Source organism: Fundulus heteroclitus, chromosome 15, assembly GCF_011125445.2.
Source record: "Fundulus heteroclitus isolate FHET01 chromosome 15, MU-UCD_Fhet_4.1, whole genome shotgun sequence".
In the NCBI taxonomy this organism is placed as follows: Eukaryota; Metazoa; Chordata; class Actinopteri; order Cyprinodontiformes; family Fundulidae; genus Fundulus; species Fundulus heteroclitus.
In genome coordinates, this window is record NC_046375.1 from 11436417 (window position 1) to 11456686 (window position 20270).

Genomic DNA, 20270 nt, shown 5'->3' on the forward strand with positions numbered 1-20270 from the left:
GTCTTTTTGTCATCTCGAACCACTCTACCTAATGTCCTCTGACCTCTGACATCATCAGGGCCTTTTCCTCTACTCAGCTTGACTACCCAGTGACTACTATCGCTGGATATTTTCTCTTTTTCAGACTTTCCACTGTAATTCACGGCTGTCAATCCTAGCGAATCTGGCGCACACTAATGGTGCAGGGGTAGTTAGCATGACCCATGTACGGAGGCCTTAGTCCTCGACGTAGCTGATCTGAGGTCCTTTGCTGACCCTCTCTCTCAAATCCCCTTTCCTGTCAGGGTACTGTGTAAAAATGAGCCACTATTGCCAGAAAAATAATAAAATAAAATAATCCCAGAGAATCTGCAGTTTCTGGAACACTGAGACCAAAGCCATTCAAAGTTGCCTAAATCTATTTTCTGACCTGCTCTTATGCTCACCTAATGAAATAACAGGTGTGTGCATGCATACATCTGTAAAGTAATCATTTTGTGTATGTTTACCACCAGATCCTGTCCTTTTTTTTTAAAGCTCCTTTTTCTTGGCTGACCTTGACAGGTGCAGAAAGAGGCCAAATTCACCATTTTAACCACGGAGTTAAAAAAAAGAAATAAGAAATGGAAAAACATACATTATAAAACAGCATATTTGTTGCTTCATTTATTTTAAAGTATCAAAAGTTGTGATCATTTCAGCTTCCATCATGGAGCCATCTGCGTAACTAATACCACAGTGAATCTGTTTAAACAGGTGTTTCTCTGTCATACCGGACTGCTGTTATGCAATAATGGACCGTTCAAATATGCAGTGTGAAGGCGCAGAACATTGAGGTGACAAAAAATCCGATTTGGTCCCGTTAGGCAGCCCTCGTGTGGCACGGTGAGCTTTGATGAGCTGTTTGGACCTTCGCCAGACAGGAATATCCTCAGAGAGAGAAGTGTGAGAAGAAAGAAATGTCATTTCACTTTATCACAAACTGCACTGTGAGACACAGTCAAGCATGTCTTCAGCGCACTGTGAATTATTCATGTGGAGTGTTGAACAGCACTCCTCCTTCCCCTCTTTCTCTCACTGTCTTTATTTTAGAACCGCCTGCTTCCTTCTCTTCGCTTTGACCAAAACACAAAATTGTACTGCTCAGACTTTCCCAAACGCCTTTAACCTTTCAGCTTAGCATATTTGTGGTGCGAATTAGACTTTTTACATGATACCATGTTGCTGTTTTTGAGTCACTTGTACTAAAGACGAGAGAGAGAGAGAGAGAGCAACAGAGATGGCATTCACTCGGAGAGACTGAGGGAAATGTGACTAATGAACCCCTGAAGTTCACGTGTTTCTGAGTCTTAACTCAATTTGGAGAATTTCAGTGGTGAGTCACTTGAGTCACATCAATTTTCCTTTTTAAACAGTCAGCAAAAATGCAGGAAATGTTGTTGGTACATATCAGGCAAATATTGGCCAATAGAGACTATTTATTGGGGTTTTAGAAGTAGAAGAAGAAGGTCGTTTTATGTTGTAGGATGGGTGTCCCACTAAACTATGGCATCAACAAACAGTATTTGATCAGAACTTGACCAAGTATTTTTGACACCAAATTAATGTTAAGCCCACTACTAGATACACACTATTTCATACATGCAAAAAGAAAAAACAGTGTTGCAGTACTCGAGACCAGCAAGTACCATATGTTCAAAGTCTTGGTCTTGTCTCGGTCTCAACTCCATTTTTACCAGGTCTTATCTTGGTCTTGCTGATTTATTTTTCATCGAGACCAGTTAAGACTACAGCTACATCCTTTTTTTCCCACTGTACCTTAGTGTGAAACTCCTGACCGTATTCAACTTCCACCAAAACATTTTTTCTAGATTAAAAGATTTTTATGATGCCACTTGTGAGATGAGATGAATGAGAAAAAAAATAAGAGGGCAAAACCATCTGCAAATATTGTCGTAATCTTTTGATGCAGCCTTAATCATTAGAGTTCCAGCCTCTTTGGAGTTTTTGTTAAAGTGTTTCTGAGTACTTGGTCTGCTTTTTGATTCTTCTATTTTCCAGCAATCCAAATGAAAATGACAGCATATTTTTTAGTGTCTGCTTAACTAATAAAGAAAATGTATTATTTTGCTAATTACTTTTCAGTTCACTCTTTCTTATGTGCATCAAACATTATGTTTGGTGCTTTTTTAAATAAATTGTAAAAGCTGTGTTTGTGATGGGCTGCTAGAAACAAAGCGGCAGAATAAATCATCTACATGTTGTTGTCTGTTATGCGTTGATGCAACACTGGTTTATTGTGGTTAGTGTCTTATAAAATCGTTTTGCATCTGAATGAGTCAGAAGTAAGAGTAACATGGCTTAAATATAAATATAAATAAAAAACTCCCTCTTAAAATTGTTGGAACTGAAAATAGATGAAACAGCAGCAGACAGATAAAAAAACCTGTTTTTAAACCCTTAGTGTTCATATATTTCTTTTTAAAAAATGTCTAACTCATTGGAAGCAAATTTGAAATAAGGAATGACTGATTGCCTTGTTTAAAGAGCACTCATAGTTTCCTTTTTTTTTTTTTTTGCTTTTCTGTTACTCTCAGCTGTTTCAGAGGAAGTTTGGCCCACTGCTCTTTCCAGAATAGTTTTAATTCAGCTACTTGGGAGGATAATGACGCTTGAATGTCCAAAGTTTGTGATTTGTCTTGGCCACCCAACTTTATCTTAAGCCACTCAGAGGAGGACATGCTGGTGTGCTTTGGATCTTTCTCAGACTGCTGCATCTTAGGCGCACAAAGCAGCATTGTTGCTGATCCTTCCTCCTTTATAACCGTCACTTCTCCTAACAAATGGCAAAATGGCAATTGGCTTGGATTTGTATAGCGCTTTAACTAAGTCCGACGACCCCAAAGCGCTTTACACTACAATCAGCAATTCACCCATTGACACCCTGAGAGTAGTGAGCTATGTTAGTAGCCACAGCTGCCCTGGACCAGACTGACACCGGGCCCTTTGACCACCGCCAGCCAGCAATGCGGGTGAAGTATCTTGCCCAAGGACACAAAAACTGAGACGGTTGGAGCAGGAGATGGAATCGGCAACCCACCAATTACTGGACGAACACCCTAACTTCTACACCACTGTCGCCCCAACAAACTCAAACAAGTGCTAAATTCCCTGCTGTTATTTGTACAGCTTTTTTTTTTTTTACCTTTCTTCAGTCAGTTGTTTTTTTATGCCCAATTAGACATGCAAAGCTCGTACTATTTACAAATTGTCCTACTCAGTTGTCCATTTCTTTGAATTTGAGGATTTTATTTGTAAAAACAGTGCACTAGTTTTTCTTGTGTTGTCTCTTCTTTTTATTTTTGTTGTACAATTTTGCTTTATGTGATTTTGAATGCTTCTGCTTTGCCTTTGTTGCTGGTAGACTTGATAACAAGTGGTATATTCTATTCTGTACTGCCATAGGGCAGTATTGGCATGGATTTATAAATCACTGAGAAATAGCTGTAATCATAATCTGAGTGAATTTGTCGTTAAGGACAAATATAAAGTCCCTTTGAATGTGTCTCTAAATTTGCTTGGTAGGATACACAGAGTTGACGTTTAATGAAAGTGTGGCAGCTTTTACACAAGACGACTGGATCGGAGGGTCGGACGTCATGGTCATCTAACTTCTGAATAGCTTGAGCTTTACCTTCTGCATAATTTCCATATTTTCCTCATTGCAAGTTGAATAAACATATGCATGGCTTTTGCCTTGATAAGGTCCACACTTGGCTTCATTGTGTCTCCCACACAATTTCTCCAATTAGTTCGAATGGCTCCGTTTTCCTGACGGGCAGTAATTGTGGACAAAAAGGTCAGAGACTTTGAGCTGAACTGGGAGACATGCTCGTGTCCTTATCCATCACCCAGAACAACGCGTGAGGTAATTGGTTCCATGGTGAGCTGCGCATAATTGGATTGTAGCTGTCAATAGCACAGGTATTTCAAGGCAGGAGCCCGGAGCTAGCATTGAAAAGACAGAGGGACACGGAGAGTCAAAGAGCTGAAAACTCACAGGCCCAGTCTAGGAGGAAAAAGGTAGCCCCAAGCGGCCCTGTTCATCTCTTAATTCGTCTTTCAGTGTCACTTTTACTGATGTTTTCCATTTCTTTTGGAGCCCAGTGGCCAGATTTGTCCAAATGAGCTTGATAGGGTAGAGATTCAGGCACATAGGATTACGCAAGCCAACCAGCAAGCCGAGAGGATTTCTAAAGCCAACAGTAACAGCTGAGACAATATTAGAGAGATTTCCATTCTCTTGATTTAAAGATTGTTGCTGCAGATTGTCAAACGCATACATTTCTGCACAAGCTTTACGTCATACCATCTTCATACGGAGTTTAGATAAAACGATGAAGATACATTTTTAAATAAAAGTTCATGTATTTATTTTGCAAAATCAACCCTCTCTGTATTCATTTAATTAGTGACAGTTTTCAACCTTTGCTTACGTGTCTGGTGAGACCTTTTCATGCATCAATAACTCAAAATAAGCAATTTTCTCTGACTTTCTGACAGAACTGGTCTGAGTCAGGTTTGTAGTAGGAATATAAATCACCACGTTATATTGATTTGTTTGATATTTGCTGATATTAAAGTTCTGTTATGATTTCTGATCAATGTGATTGATATGATGCAATAGTATGTGGTCATCTAATACTAATATTTACATTGATATCATCTCACACACACAACAAATTATTTGACATTACAGGTATCAGGCATTTAAATCAAATACAGTATCCTTCTACTTTTAAAATAATAATAATAATAATAATAATAATAATAATAATAATAATAATAATAATAATGATATATTAATAATAATAATAGATCACTTGCTCACTATAGTATCATACCTGATATTTCAACAATAAAGGAGTATCTTAAAAATCATGATATGGATTGATATTTTCGTCTTTAAATGGATCATTTAATTGATATATTCTCCTAAAGTTCCTAAAATAGCTCTGCGATCCTCCTGGGGAGAACTTGGATCAAATAACAGAATGCATCACAGATTATATCAACTTATGTGTGGACTCCACTGTACGTCTTATGAAGATGAGGAGCTTCTCCAACAGCGAGCCCTGGCAAAACCCAAAGGTTACATTTTTGTTGAGGGAAAAGAAAAGGACTTTCAGGTCAGGAAATAAGAGCTGAAAGATGTACAGAAAGAAGGAAGATCAGAGAAGACAAAAAAAAAAAACAGCTACAGGAAGAAAATGGATGTGCATCTGCAGGACAACAACAGCAGTGACGTCTGAAATTGCTTAAAAAACCCATCTCGGGTCACAAACAGAATGCCCAGGCTTCAGGTGACTTGGGATGGGTGAATAAGGTGAACCAGCACTTCCTGGGGTTTGACCAGCCTCCTTACAAAGCCATGATATTGTCTCTGGGATTTGTCTGCATTTAAAGGAAGTAATGTAAAAAAATAAAAATCTATCTCTCATTATTCCAGTACGTAGTAAAAATAAACACTTTTGATAATCCTAACTTGATAATCCTAACTGACCTAAAACATGATTTAATGTCAGACAGTGAGAAAAACAAATGTATGCTCTTTTTATACTTTTTATAATGTTTGCAAATGTGTGATTTCAACTGTATGCACGCTGTACCAAAAAAAACAAAAAAAAAAAAAACATAGAGGTAGCTTTGACAAGGCTTCATTGTGACAATTTGGTGCCTTTCATGATCTTTTAATGAGCATTAAGAAAATATGCACTTAATTTTTTTTTTTTAATTATCACTGAAAGCAGCTTCACAGCTAAAAGCTTTTAATTTTGGTCAGTTTTAAGATCACCTGCTAAAATGAGCATCAATTCATGATGCTGTGTAAAGTAACACTGCATTGGTGAAATGAGGGACTGAATGAACTAATGAATGAAATTCAAAGTTCTTGCAAATGTTGTTTTTTTCCTTGCATCAGTCTATTTTTTGCAAATTACACCCAACAACAATCCGCGTTAAAGGACCATTGACAGTGACATGCACAGGCTGTCATTACTGTCTCCTTTGACTTCTTACTGGTATGTCAACGCTTGATTGCCTACAACTACAATCAGTTTCTTGATCACTATAATTTATGCATTTTATTCCTTTGTATTGTGTTGTGTCTGCAGTGATGGATGGGCTGACCGCTATGAGGTCGTGGAGGGTTATGAGCAGGAGGCAGAGGGAGGGATCACCATGAAGCTGCAGTCTGAGGTGGTGAAGACCTTCGATGACTACTACCTGAAGCTGCAGCTCGACAAAAACACCAGGAACCCCTGGTTTGCCGAGTTTTGGCAGCATCGATTCCAGTGTCGCCTCCCCAGGCATCCGCTGGAAAACAAGAACTACGAAAAAGTCTGCTCTGGTAGGTGGTAACAGAGACGTTCACATCACGTTTCTGAACAGAACAAAATGGTTGCACTGGTGTGTCTCGGGATGTTGTAAACTGTTCTTTTGAATGCTTTTATCTCGCAATGGTACCATTTATGGTAACCCATAAAACAAACTAATAATGATGAAAAATTTTAATTTATTGTATGTTTCTATTTCTCTTTTTTTTTTTGTTCTTGACAAAATCAACCACCACCACACTCAGTTTAATTAATTGCACCGCCTGCTTTTTTTCAATGGAGGAAATCAAATCTTATGAATTTTACCATTTTAAACAGTACAGCCAGTTTAGTTATGGCTGCTTTTCTGCTTTGTCTGTGTCACTCTTTTTTTTATTTTTTTGTTTAACCTTCCAAAGATCTTCAAGGTGGTGAGTGATTATTCAGGTTAATTTTTTTGGTCACTTGTATGTAAAAAGAAGGGTTTGTCAATAATCATTTCAAATAATAAATCTTTGAAATGTAGAGCAGGAATTTCCTACTATAATTCATATATATATCTATATCTATATATATATATATATATATATATATATATATATATATATATATATATATATATATCTATATATATATATATATATATATATATATATATATCTATCTATCTATCTATCTATCTATCTATCTATCTATCTATCTATATCTATATATATATATATATATATATATATATATATATATATATAGATAGATAGATAGATAGATAGATAGATAGATAGATAGATAGATAGATAGATAGATAGATAGATGGATAGAACTGTATAATCCAAACCAAGCATAGATAAATGGGACTTATCTGGACCAGGAATTGCTAATTCTTGAGTGAATGTGCATGTATTTGTCACAAAGGGCGCAGTTCACCCCTTTGCCAATCAACACCAGTATTAGGATTTATTATGGGGATAAATAGTCATAAAAATTTTCAAATTGTACATAAATTCAATCAAATATTTATTTCACTTCATTTTATTTTGTAGTTCAAATAAGATTGATTTTATTTACATTTAGTGTAATTTAATTTAAATGCATTGTATTTTAGGACCTTTTCAAAACATTTTGTATCTCACCCTAAGTGCGTTCATTCTAGTTCTGATTCCTTTGTGGGTCAGGTGACTCCTCTGAAATATGACAGATTATTGTCCTTGATCACACCAAAATATCTGCACACCTCTTCTGCTGGTTCAAATGATTTGTTGGGCTCACATAACTACTTATCCTTACATGGTCAAATGAGATTATACAAAAAGACCAAAGGTCAAAGGGGTGAAATGACCTGCATTCATCACAAAGATTGACACATTTTTACCTATAAAGAAACAAAGAAATGTTATTTAACACCAACGTGAAACTGGTTTATTTGAATTAATCATTTATTTTACAGAATGTCACAGTTTTCTAAAAGGAAATAAGTATATGATCTCTGGGCAATGCCATTAAATGACACAAACTCCCGACAGGGATGAAAATCATTCTAATTTTGGAGCTTTTAAAGACACATTTGAACACTTCTTTCCAAAGCAAACAATTTAACTCGTGGTGGATTCTCTCTAATCCATGCACAGTCAAAATGTGCATTCAGGTTCAAATAATGCATACAACTCCAATAATATCTGCATACGTATAGTTTAACAAGTTGCAGAGAAACAACGTTTGGCAGTCACTGGTATAACTCTGGCTAAAAGTTTGACTAGTCTCTTCATTAGAATTAGTGGATCTCAGGCCAACAGGCTTGGCTATGATCTAATGGACTTTAAATTTGTTTTCTGTTTCATTCCTATTGTTCTGTTTTATATTTTGCTCTGGTTGTCTTAGTGTTCAATACTGCTTGGTTGCAGTTTTAGTTATTTCTTACTTGGTTATTCGCCTTTTCATATTTTGGTGTTCCACTTAGACAATGACCCCAAAGTACACATCCAAACTGGTTTGGGTTGGATAAAGCTTACAATAATTTTGACTGCAAAAAAAAACAAAAACTTTTGCACCTAGCCCTAGTTTTTTTTATCACTGAAGTTGTTTGTTGTATAAGTACTACATCCTGGAAAGAAACACTCCAAATGCATCTTTAAGAAACCCCAAAATGAATATGCCGTTTTGGCCCATGTTGCATGTATGTAAACTTAATTTTATACACGCATTCTCACAGTATTCTCCTGAATGTTCCCCCCAGTCTGTTTCCTATGGAACTATTGAATGAATACAATGATAAATGCACTAAGAAATTTCAGCAGAAAAGACCTTGGTTTGCTTTCATGTTTTCTGCATCTGATTCAGATTTCTTCACGCTTCTAAGGCTTTCACTCCCAACCTAAACTGGCATAAAAACAGAAAAAAAGACATTTCACAACTCTGTATTTCCTTTCTACAGGAAACGAAGACCTACACGAGAACTACGTTCAAGACAGTAAGATGGGTTTTGTCATAAATGCCATCTACGCCATGGCTCACGGCCTGCATGATATGCACAAGGAGCTGTGTCCGGATCAGCCAGGACTCTGTGAGGCAATGGATCCAATTGATGGCAGCAAGCTGCTGGACTACCTGCTCAAGACGTCCTTCAAAGGAGTGTCGGGGGAGGATATTTACTTTGACCAAAATGGAGACACTCCAGGCAGGTGAGAAAAAGGAGAAAATTAGAACCAGAGCCTTCGTGCACAAGCCCATACATGTGCACAGGTCCTGAGCACGGAGGGATGTAATTAGTTTGGACTGAAACAGATTCAGCGGATGGTCCACTGTGCCAGTCCACTTCATCTTTTGTTCCCCAGCACAATAGACACCATTCAACAGTGGGAAAACAGTGTGAGGTCAGGGTCAGAGGTCAGGTGAACCACATCATGGCCCACTTTAAAAATGAGAACGCTTTGTACTCTTGAAGACACTAAAAAGATCTCCCATTGCAAAACAAAATTTTAAATGAAGAAAATGTTTGCCAAGTTGCTTGATGTCCTCAAATCACCCCCCCCCCCCCATTATCTTCGTCTTTCTCCTGTTTACCATGTTTGTCTGCCATCTCTCTCTATTTCTCTCCGGATTTCCAGGTATGACATCATGAATCTCCAGAATGTGGGTGGCTTTGACTACATAAATGTAGGGTCCTGGCATGAAGGCATCCTTTACATGGACGACAACAAGCTGTGGATGAACAGCAGCGAGATAGTTCGCTCAGTCTGCAGTGACCCTTGCTCCAAAGGACAGATTAAGGTGAGCATTCGAATCCTGCTTGAAGGGACATCTGCAGCCTCAAATAAACGTTCCCAGAGTTTCATCAAAAAACAAATGTCTGAAAAATCAATAGTCATTTAACAGCTCCAAATAGCTACTTTAGCAAGAGAAGATGAATTTAAAAATCGATGGCTTTCTAATGATTTTAAATATGATTTTTAAGACTTGGAGCATGTGTTGGTCCAAGTTTGAGGTTGAATATCTACACAAATCCCATTAAAAGAGTAATTTTAAATCAAGACAAATCTATGCATGTTAAGCTTTTAGGGAAACTTCTTCAATTTAAGGAAACTTTCAGCTATTTTGAGGAAACTATACATCATCAGCAGCATTTTATAAACCATAAATTTGCTGAATCATTTGAACAAATTCCAATTTGAACAAGATAATCTCTGATGTGAAAATCTGGGCCAATATTGGTATTTGCAAATATTATATATACTATATATATTAGTAAATATATATATATTGTTCCCTAAAACTTGTGAAATTGCTTCTTTGCTTCAGCTAAATATCCCACAATCCTGTGCTGCATCACTATCACGTCACATGGCCATCCAAACCTCCCACGCCCCTCCTGAAACAAGTACACAAACAACAACTAGATGGAAATAAACATCGATATGAATATTGACCCAGTTTCACCCATTGGACTGGTGCCAATTTTAATGTCTTTAGGCCATTTCACCACCAAATTTATAGGTTTTGTGTTAAACCACTCAAATGTTGCTTTAAGGGTGTGATCATTTCTATTTTCCATGTCCAAAGACTATGGTATTGTTTTATAACATAGCCCTTCTTTATAATTCTCTTCAACTTTATCCCCGGTCTATGTCGCGTGTGTCTTTGTCTTGATGATGCCGTTTGTTTGCTAATGTTTTCTAAACCCAGGTTCATCTGATGCAATTCTGCTCCAGCAATAAGTGATGAAGTCCTTGCATCTTCAATCTTGCATGTTATAATAATTATTATGTTGAACTTGCAAAGCGGGAAATGTCCACAATTGCCCAATTCCAGAAGTCTGTTTTTAAACTCATGGCGGCCCATACTCCTCGGCTAATTCCAAGTTGGATGCAAATCAACGCCCCACTCGTCACTCTCCTGGGTCGTTGGGGTCTATTGTTCGGTGTGAGTTGAGTACTCCTAAATCATGATGAGACAGCATCTTTGAAATGAGTCTCAGTAAAGGGTTTCATAAGCTTGGGAGCTTAAACTGCAATTGCGCTCCGACTATCGGTAGCTCAAGTGCGAGCCAAGACTCCTGGTGTTGAAACAGTTCCAGTTGCCTCCTATTTAAGCTCATTTGGGGTTGCCATTACCCGGAGAACTGAGATGTTGCACAGCCATGTATGTACTGCCCCAGGGCTATGTACTGGTGAATGTCATTAGTATTTGCTATTAATGAAATACATTCTAAGTCTTAACTACTTAATACAACCTTAAGTGGAATTTACCTTTCAGGCGTTACTCTGTCCTGAGCGATTTCATTTGTGACCATGCCACAATTCACAAACACATTGTTGTTCCTTAAAATTACTGGGACATTCAGTCTACCTGTATGAGGAGAAGGCCAATTTGCCTTAGGGAATAATCAAACTGGGACTCAGCCCACCTTCATGAAATGCCCCGACTGACCTCTGCAGGGGTTGATTAGTTTCCATGGCTGTACCATAAGCTGCCCTAAAGGGAGGGTTCAGCCTCTCCCTGTTGCCTTCCCTATCCTTCTTCCTCTATGCGCTTTTGTTTCTTGCCCCACTTATCACATTTTATTTGCTTATCACAGAGCCGGTAACAGCTTCTGCGGGAGCAGAATATAAGAACAGTTAGCCTTGTTTTCCCACTGTCACGTACTCGAGAAAAAAGGCAATAACAGATGCCTGGCTTTGACATTTTCCTTGATGCCTATCACTATTTTATGCTCCTTAAGGTGTACTGTGCTCCGTGTTGTGATTGGATTAGTGTTATGATCTGCTCCTTAGATGCCTATGCTCCCTCTATGTGAATCGTGTCTATGTGCAGGTGATAAGGAAAGGGGAGGTGAGCTGCTGTTGGATCTGCACGACCTGCAAGGATAACGAGTATGTTCAAGACGAGTTTACCTGCAAGGCCTGCGAGCTAGGATGGTGGCCCGATGAAGAGCTGGCAGGTAGGAAAGTCTTGCTTTGTTTCTATTTGCCATTTTTGATACTCGATATTTACATACATTGTATTAAAATGACACATAGGCTTGTTGTCTTTCCTCATTGTCAGACATTAAATAACCTGCAGCTTTTCTTGGGTTTGATCAGTTAGAGTTATTAGGCACATTTTAAGCGTGTAATGCCAGTTTTTTTTTTTTTGTTTTTTTTTACATTTTTTGTAAATTTTCTGCAGGTTCAGACTTGTCCATATTATTGGTGTTTAAAAAATGGTGTTAAATGTTTTGGTATCCAGACATACTCCACACACTGTCTTCCTGATATCATGCCTGATTTCTTATGCTCTCTTCTTGATGTCATGCAAGAACCTGTGTTTAAGGTGTGCCTTAAAATACTCCAACACAGGGGCCGCAATTGTACTCGACTGTGGTTTATAATACAATGCAAAGCTTACAATGCCATGGCATGATCATTTGGGATTTTCCAAATAGGTTTAAGCAGACTTAGTAAACCTTGGAATTTAAATTATTTTTGAAAAGTTTAGATGAAATATTTCATTTTCATTATTCTGTTTTTATTTCTTTTTTAGCAAATAGAAATAATTAAGGAAATACTATCTGACCTAAGCCAGGAAAAGTTTTGTCTGATCTGAATACCAAACAGTGAGGATTAAACTGAGTATTTATACATTTTATGTGACTATCTGTTTTTAAGTGTAATTATTAAAGTTTCTGAACCAACCAATAATATTTCACCTGTTTCTGTGCCCATCAAAGCAATTGTTTGCCTGATCTGAATTATTAGGTCAATGTGTATTGACATACAGACGAGTTTATGCTTTAAAAGTTCATCCTTCCACCTGAAACTGATCCTTTCCTCGCCAGTCTCGCTGCCTTTTTCCTACAGATTCTTTTCATCAGTTGCATCCTATGCCCAGGCTCTCTCACTGCTTCCTTGGGCTCCTTGTTACTTAAAAAAGAGGGATGTTGCCTACTTCCTTGCTCTCTGCTCTTCACCTTGTTGAATCCCGGTGGTTGTTTTGACAGCAATTTATGAAGTTGAGAGGAGCTCTCCATTCCCAAGTGTAAAATCCTATTACTGCCATGAGGCTAGGGAGCACACTTCAGTGGAGTGTTGAGAAAGAAATTTCCCCTTCAATCTCATTAAGTTAGGAGAAAAGAATGGTGAAGGTGTCCTTTAGTTTACCTAGAATGGTTTCTTTATTCCAGGATCGTGACTGAACAAATCCAAAATGGCAGATTTAAGTTTTGATTCACCCAAAATAAAATAAAGCACATTCTCTCAGTGATAGGCTACAAGGACTACTTTAAAATGTCAGATTTCTAATGCTTTGACATGTTAGGCGTCAGATCAAAAGTGGGCTTCTCAGTGAAGTCATTTTGATGCTATTAGCCAAAGCATATAATTTATGGAGTGTTAAGCTGGGGAAGTCGAGGGATGTCAGTTTTTCCCCCCCATTAAGCTCTTCAATATTCCTCTGCCTGCTAGATGACAACCATGCAACTAGTACAGTTAAAGCACACATGGTCATGTTTTGTACATACATGCATGGTACCAGTCAGAGTTTAACACGCACTCATCTTTTAGTCTATTAATTTTGGGGCTATTAAAGATGAATTTCAATCGCTCCTTCTTCAAACTGGAGTAATGATACCAGACATAACCTTTTGCAAGTAAAAATTTAAATTTGATGAGCAAGACTTTTACACAGATTTCCTCTAACGCACAGAGTCAAATGCACACTAATCCCACTAATGTTTGTAGCAGGGAATCTAGGCTCTTTATAGCCAACAACTAGGTACCAGATGTGTCTGACGGGCACATCTTGTGGACTTCTCAGCATAGTCCACAATCGTTTGATAAAGTTAAACTCAGACAAATGTATACAAGCCTTTTGATGTAAAACATGTTGTATTTTTAGTGTAACACATTGGTGCATTCATAATTGATACAAAAAAAAAAGAAAAGAAAAACATTTGTGATAGCAGACTATGAGCAATCCTTGATCACAGCCATTATTAACTGAACCAGAAGCCTGGAAGTGACACATGAACTGCACCAAGGAGGGTGTAAACACATCTTCCCATCATACTTCAGGGTGTTAGTCAGTCGGCATGCCACGCTGCTGTTTGTTCTTATATCTTTCGATGGGTTGGGAATTTTCGAAAGAGGACTTCCCTTTGAGAACGTGGTTTATTTTTGCAACCATATGCCTGGCATTCCAATATGCTTTGATATATTGCGTGGTTATATTCCATGATAGAGTATAGATCGGGACCAGTAAATCCAGCCAGACCCAGGCTTGTGGGCATGAAGCCCGACCTGAGCCTGACCAACACTGTTGAACTGTTGGCTTGAGCCTGAAGAAAACCCCACGTGAATAAATATTTTATCTATGGTATGACTGCTACAAGTCCATGTGGCATGCACCACTGCACTGACTGCGCACACAAGGAGCGCTGGGTGAAACTGCACTCAGTCAGCACAGTGCACTCCACAGCGAGCAGCGACGTGTCGTGCAGGTCATGCTCAAGGTGTACCAGAGCAGAGCAGACTCAGATGTGCTATCTATCCACACCAGACCACACCAGACCGAAATGCGTGACATCAAGTTGCGGCCTGGCCCAAATTTCGGGAGAAAAAAATCAATACTCTTTTCCGGGGCCTGGTGCAGTTGCTACATCATAATGTATATTCTTGCGTGATTAGAGTAACAACGCGTTATTTGGATGCCAAGATGGCAGCGCCCGTGAAAAGCAAATTTACTAGTGATAATACCTCACGTTTGGCATTCAGTAATACATAGAAAAAGAACATTTTGAGGATTGTTTTTTTTTTTTTACTCTATGGTTAGGCCCATTCTAGCAGCTTAATATTAGCCTCATTTTTCAATTCCAAAACCTGTTTTGAAGCATGTTTGGAATCATTGTCCTCTAAAGCACCCAACTATGTCAGAGTTGCAATCATCCGATCCCGTGATTTAAAGACTTTGCTCAGAATGTTTGGGAATAACCCAGGAATCATATGCAAGATGATGCTGGGACTCCAGTGTGACTATACACAGTTAAATCAGTTTAATATCCACTTGGACAAAGACGACTGGAACATATGTTGCTGCTCTAAACAAAACAACTAGTGTGAATAAAAGTCATTGCTGCCAACATAAACAAACCAAATTTAGTATTTCAAAATCTTTTACGATTATAGGAGAGCTGTTAAGCTTCAATGACAAGAGGTTTGCTTAAAGGAGTGAAGTAAAGGCTTAAGATATTTACCAAGTGTCAAGCATGGTGGAGGTTGCATCATACTAAGGGTCCCTATTTTATTGCGATTGGTGCCGATGCATTTAACAAACTGGGTTGAATATTAAGGAAGGATGACTTTCTCCAAGTTGGACATATTCAAAATAAACCAACAGCTAGATTGTTTACACTTCAACACAATTGTATGCTCTAATAAGACAATGATCCCAACCACACATCAAGACAGGTCGATAGTCCCAAACACCAAACTATGCTTGATTTGGAATGGATAAAGGTACAATCAAGCTTCTGCAATGCTACTAACCTCATGTCTATTGGAAATTGTGGTCTTTACTTACAAGCTCAGTCCATGCTATAAGACTATCATTTATAATAAAGCAATAACTATGTGTGAGTCTTTGTTAAGGCTCCACAAAGCACGTGTACTCTGCAGCACATTTGTGCACATAAATGCATGTATTGTCAATGTGCTTCCATATTTGAAACTGACGCCACATTTCCTCCTCTGCTTTCAGGCTGCCAGCCCCTGCCTCTGAAGTATCTCGACTGGGCCGACGTGGAATCCATTGTCGCAGTCGTTTTCTCCTGCGTCGGCATCCTGATCACCTCCTTTGTCACCTTTGTGTTCATCCAGTACCGTGACACGCCTGTGGTGAAATCCTCCAGCAGGGAACTCTGTTACATCATCTTGGCAGGCATATTCTTGGGTTACATCTGTCCGTTCACCTTAATTGCTCGCCCCACGGTCGCCTCCTGCTATCTGCAGAGACTCTTGGTGGGCCTTTCTTCTGCCATGTGCTACTCTGCCCTGGTGACTAAAACGAACCGAATTGCTCGTATTCTGGCTGGCAGCAAGAAGAAGATCTGCACCAGGAAACCACACTTCATGAGTGCCTGGGCCCAGGTCATCATTGCCTTCATGCTTATCAGCGTGCAGCTAACTCTCGAGATAACACTCATTATACTGGAGCCTCCTGAGCCCATCAAATCGTACCCGAGCATAAGTGAGGTCTACCTCATCTGCAACACCAGCAACTTAGGCATGGTGGCGCCACTGGGGTACAACGGCCTGCTCATCATGAGCTGCACCTACTATGCCTTCAAGACACGGAACGTTCCTGCCAATTTCAACGAGGCCAAATATATTGCCTTCACAATGTACACTACCTGCATCATCTGGCTTGCCTTTGTGCCAATCTATTTCGGCTCAAACTACAAGATCATAACCACATCGTTCTCCGTCAGCCTGAGTGTAACCGTGGCGCTGGGCTGCATGTTCACGCCCAAGATGTACATTATCATCGCCAAGCCCGAGAGGAATGTCCGAAGCGCCTTCACCACATCCGACGTGGTGCGCATGCACGTCGGCGATGGGAAGTCTGCGGCTCAGTGCGGCAGCAACAACTTTCTAAACATGTTCCGCCGGAAGAAGGCTGTGTCTGGAAATGCCAAGTGAGTCTCTGATCTTTTTAAGATTTCTGAGCATTTTATCATGTTCCATATCGTGTAATCAAATTAGAACATAATGGTGCCTTCCCTTTGAACTTGTAAGCCAGAATTTATTTGCATAATTTTGAGTGGAAAAAAACAACAACAAGCATGGTTTGTTTCATCATGGAGCACAACAGTTAGCACATTTGTTTGAATTACAGATTTCCAATCGGGAAACCATCAAGCTGGTTGTTCAGTATATTCCCATATCCGAGTTCTGACTTCAGTGGCAAAGGGAATGCAATAGGATTCAGTGCAAAAAAGAAAAAAAAAAAGAAAAGAAGTCTGTCACCTATTTTTGCAAATGACATTGATGTGTTATGTTCTTATGAAGTGTAGTCAAAGGCAAACGTTTGCATAAAATCATCATGGACAGAAATGCTATGAAAATATAAAATAAAAATTCAAGCGCAATATGCTTTTAAGAAATCTTTTAGCCCATAGTGGCTGTTGTTCAAGAAAGCAACATCAACTCCGCATTACATTGAATTAAATTTGGTTTAGCACATTTACATGACCTATTTTAAGTCATTCCTTTGAGTTGATGCCCTGGGAAATGATAGTCTAAGTCCCTTAGAGATAAATCTCTTAAGAAAAGGTATAATCCTTTTTCTCATATCTGGATTGAGGTCCACTGGCCTAACTATTGCAGTATTATTGGTCTAATGACTACTGAGAAACAAGCTCTTACCTACTGGAATAGAACTATGGTCATTAAGTGGACATCAAAGGGCCTTTGGATGCTGATATGTTTGGAATATCAGTGCTGAATTACACACACACACACACACACACACACACACACACACACATATATATATATATATATATATATATATATATATATATATATATATATATATATATATATATATATATATATATATATATATATATATATATATATATATATAAAACTGTATAAATACAATAAATACATATCTAAAAAAAATCTTTAGGAGAGGGAGCCAACTTTATATTTCACAGTAAAGCAAAAACAGATGAAGCCATGACATCCATGTTCATGATGCATGTATGCAAGTTTGTGCATGGATATGTTAGATTTCCTTTTTGGAACCTGTTATTCTTTGTACCCCGTTGATTTTTTTTGCATTACTACCACACACCTCAGTGTATTTTGCGAGTTTTTTTTTTTTCCAAGAACAACATGGAGTTGAACACAATAGTGAAGTGGAAAGAAAAAGATACATAGTTGCTTTTTCTTGCATGTAAAAATTCAAAAAGTTTGTGGCGCAGTTGTATTCACACTACAAGTTAGAATTCACCTAATTAGTAAATAAATTTCAAGACCAAGGCTCTCACACCTAATCTGTGAAAGTCTCAGATCTTCTTTCCAAAAAACCCATTAATGAAACAAATATCACGAAGGCATACCAGACGAAGTCGTGAAGGAGTTTAGAGCGGAGTTAGATCTCAAGCGTTAAAGTTTTTACAGAGCACTGTATGGCACATCTGCAGACCTACCAAGACATACCTATCAAGGAAAACTGAAAGGCCGCCTGAGTATAGCAAGAGAAGTAGCCAAAAGGCCCATTTTAACTCTAGAGGAGCTGCAGAGAAGTACAGCTCAAGTGGGATAATCTGTTAATAAGACAACTATCAGGTGTGCTCTCCACAGTTATTGCCTTTATGGAACAGTGACCAGAAGACAGGCAATGCTGAAAGAAAGACATATATGGTGTTTGCCATATAACCTTAAACGCATCATCCCCACCCAGACTAGTAATGGTGGCAGCATCATGATTTACTCTGCAGGCACAGGAAGCTGGTCAGAGTTGATGGGTCAAAATTAACAGATTTTTAGTTTTTCAAGAATTATGAGAATATTGATTTATTTCCCTGTACTTTAGAATTGTGCAGGGCTTTGTGTTAATCTATAGAATGAAAATCCAACAAAATACATTAAGGCTTGTGGATGTAATGCAAGAAAATGTGAAAAGGTTCAGGGGACGTGAATACTTTTACAAGGTTCTACAATTGATATAAATGTAAATTTAAGTACCTTAGTTTTAGTAACACAGAAATTATATTTTCTTTGATAAACATTGATTCTTTAGGCACATCCCCCTCCCCCTGAGATATAAAATACTAATGATGAAATTAACTTCAATGTATCACAAAACACACAAAGATTGGTCTCTGAAGCTAACTGGCCTTGCTACATGTCGATGATTATTTAAGAACAGATGTTATATAGCCAACCATATTTTAATGTAACTCTTTTGAGCTCCACAGCAGTGACACGTGGACAGGTGACTAAAGTAAGGAGTGGGGCAGAGAATGAGTTTGATCCTATAATGTTTAGGTGTTGTCTCTAAATTCTTGCTATGAAGCCCATCTAACATTAACCTTTATTCATCTATACAAGCACTGTAGAGTCAAGGCTGGAAAATATTGTGGCAAGGGGGATTTATTTCTCTTCTTTAATGGAGGGCTGCACTGTCAGTCAAACTGTTTTTACTTCTGGCATCAAATAAAATGGCTTTTTTGACACTAAACTGCTAAAAGGTGTATTATATAATAAACAGGCAGAGTATTATCCAAATTTCTTTAACCATTTCTGTATTTCTGCACTTTGCTTCCAAAAATCCATGCTCTCCTCTAATCTTTTAAAGTACCTTTGAAGTTGCAGCAGATATTCGGTAAAATATGCCACTACAAAGTCCAACAAGCTTTCAGGAAGCCGATATGTGTTGATGTCATTTCCTTATATGTAAACAGACCCAAACTGTTGGAAGTGCAAGAAGTCATACAACGCATTATGCCAGGGGTTCCCACACTTTCTAGCCTGCGACCCACCAAAAATTAATAGTGCCACGGACTGGTGACCCCCTTTTAGCCGATGTTTTTTTTTCTTTCTTTCTTTCTTCGGGGGAAATTATGAGAATAAAGTCATACTATTTTGAGAAGAAATGTAAAATTACCAGAATAAAGTAATATCTTTCTAAGAACTCTTACAAAAAAAAATGCTGCCTTTCTCCTGCTTTAAAATGAGGACTGTTAAGCATCTTGTAAAGTTATACTTTACTACCGGTTTCACAAAAGAAATATAAATAAAAAATGTTTTTAGCACATCACTGTCAAATCTTCTCACAACCCCTAAGAGGTCTTTTGAGAACCCCCTGGGATTGGGGGGGGGGGGGGGACCCGACCCCCACTTTGGGAACCCCTGCATTATGCAGTGATGTATTGCATTTGAAAGTATCAAATTATAATGCTTTAAAATTTGTGAGCTTCCTCTTTAGCAGGACGTGCATCATTGAAATATGCCCCTGTTTGCGGGGGGTGGGGGCAGAAACCTTCCATACCTTTCTGCCCCGCCCCCTAGATCACAAAAACTGATTGGATTATCCCTAACCCATGGCACAAATACCCAAAACATGCTAAGAGGTGGAGACACGAAATGGAAATAACCCAGTTGCGTAATTCAAAAAGGCACAAGCAGCTCTGGCAAGCACATTCTTAAATATAAACCTCTTAGCTCACAGTTCGCTATGTGGCCATGCAACGCACAATAAAAAAAATGAAACAAACAAAAAACCCCTGTGAAGTTTAAATGTGAAGAAATCAAGGCTTGTCACGTCTTTAGAAGATGCGTGCTGTTTCTGATTGTTTTCCCAATTTGAAGAGTTAGATTTCACACTGTTCAGCTGAAGGCATGGAGCCCTTCAGCGTTCATTATGTGGCTTTCTGTAGAA

At 38.5% G+C, this 20270-nt stretch overlaps 1 protein-coding gene across 2 annotated transcripts in view; it reads left to right on the forward strand.

The window, feature by feature from the left end:
- The window catches only part of grm1a (glutamate receptor, metabotropic 1a), a 53886-nt gene that overhangs the window by 29512 nt on the left and 4104 nt on the right, over window positions 1-20270 (forward strand). For both annotated transcript variants that reach the window (XM_036147385.1, XM_012867400.3), the window contains exons 4-8: window positions 6153-6388; window positions 8782-9028; window positions 9455-9617; window positions 11658-11784; window positions 15576-16512. In XM_036147385.1, coding sequence (XP_036003278.1) covers window positions 6153-6388; window positions 8782-9028; window positions 9455-9617; window positions 11658-11784; window positions 15576-16512 — 1710 coding nt within the window. The remainder of the gene's footprint in view (window positions 1-6152; window positions 6389-8781; window positions 9029-9454; window positions 9618-11657; window positions 11785-15575; window positions 16513-20270) is intronic.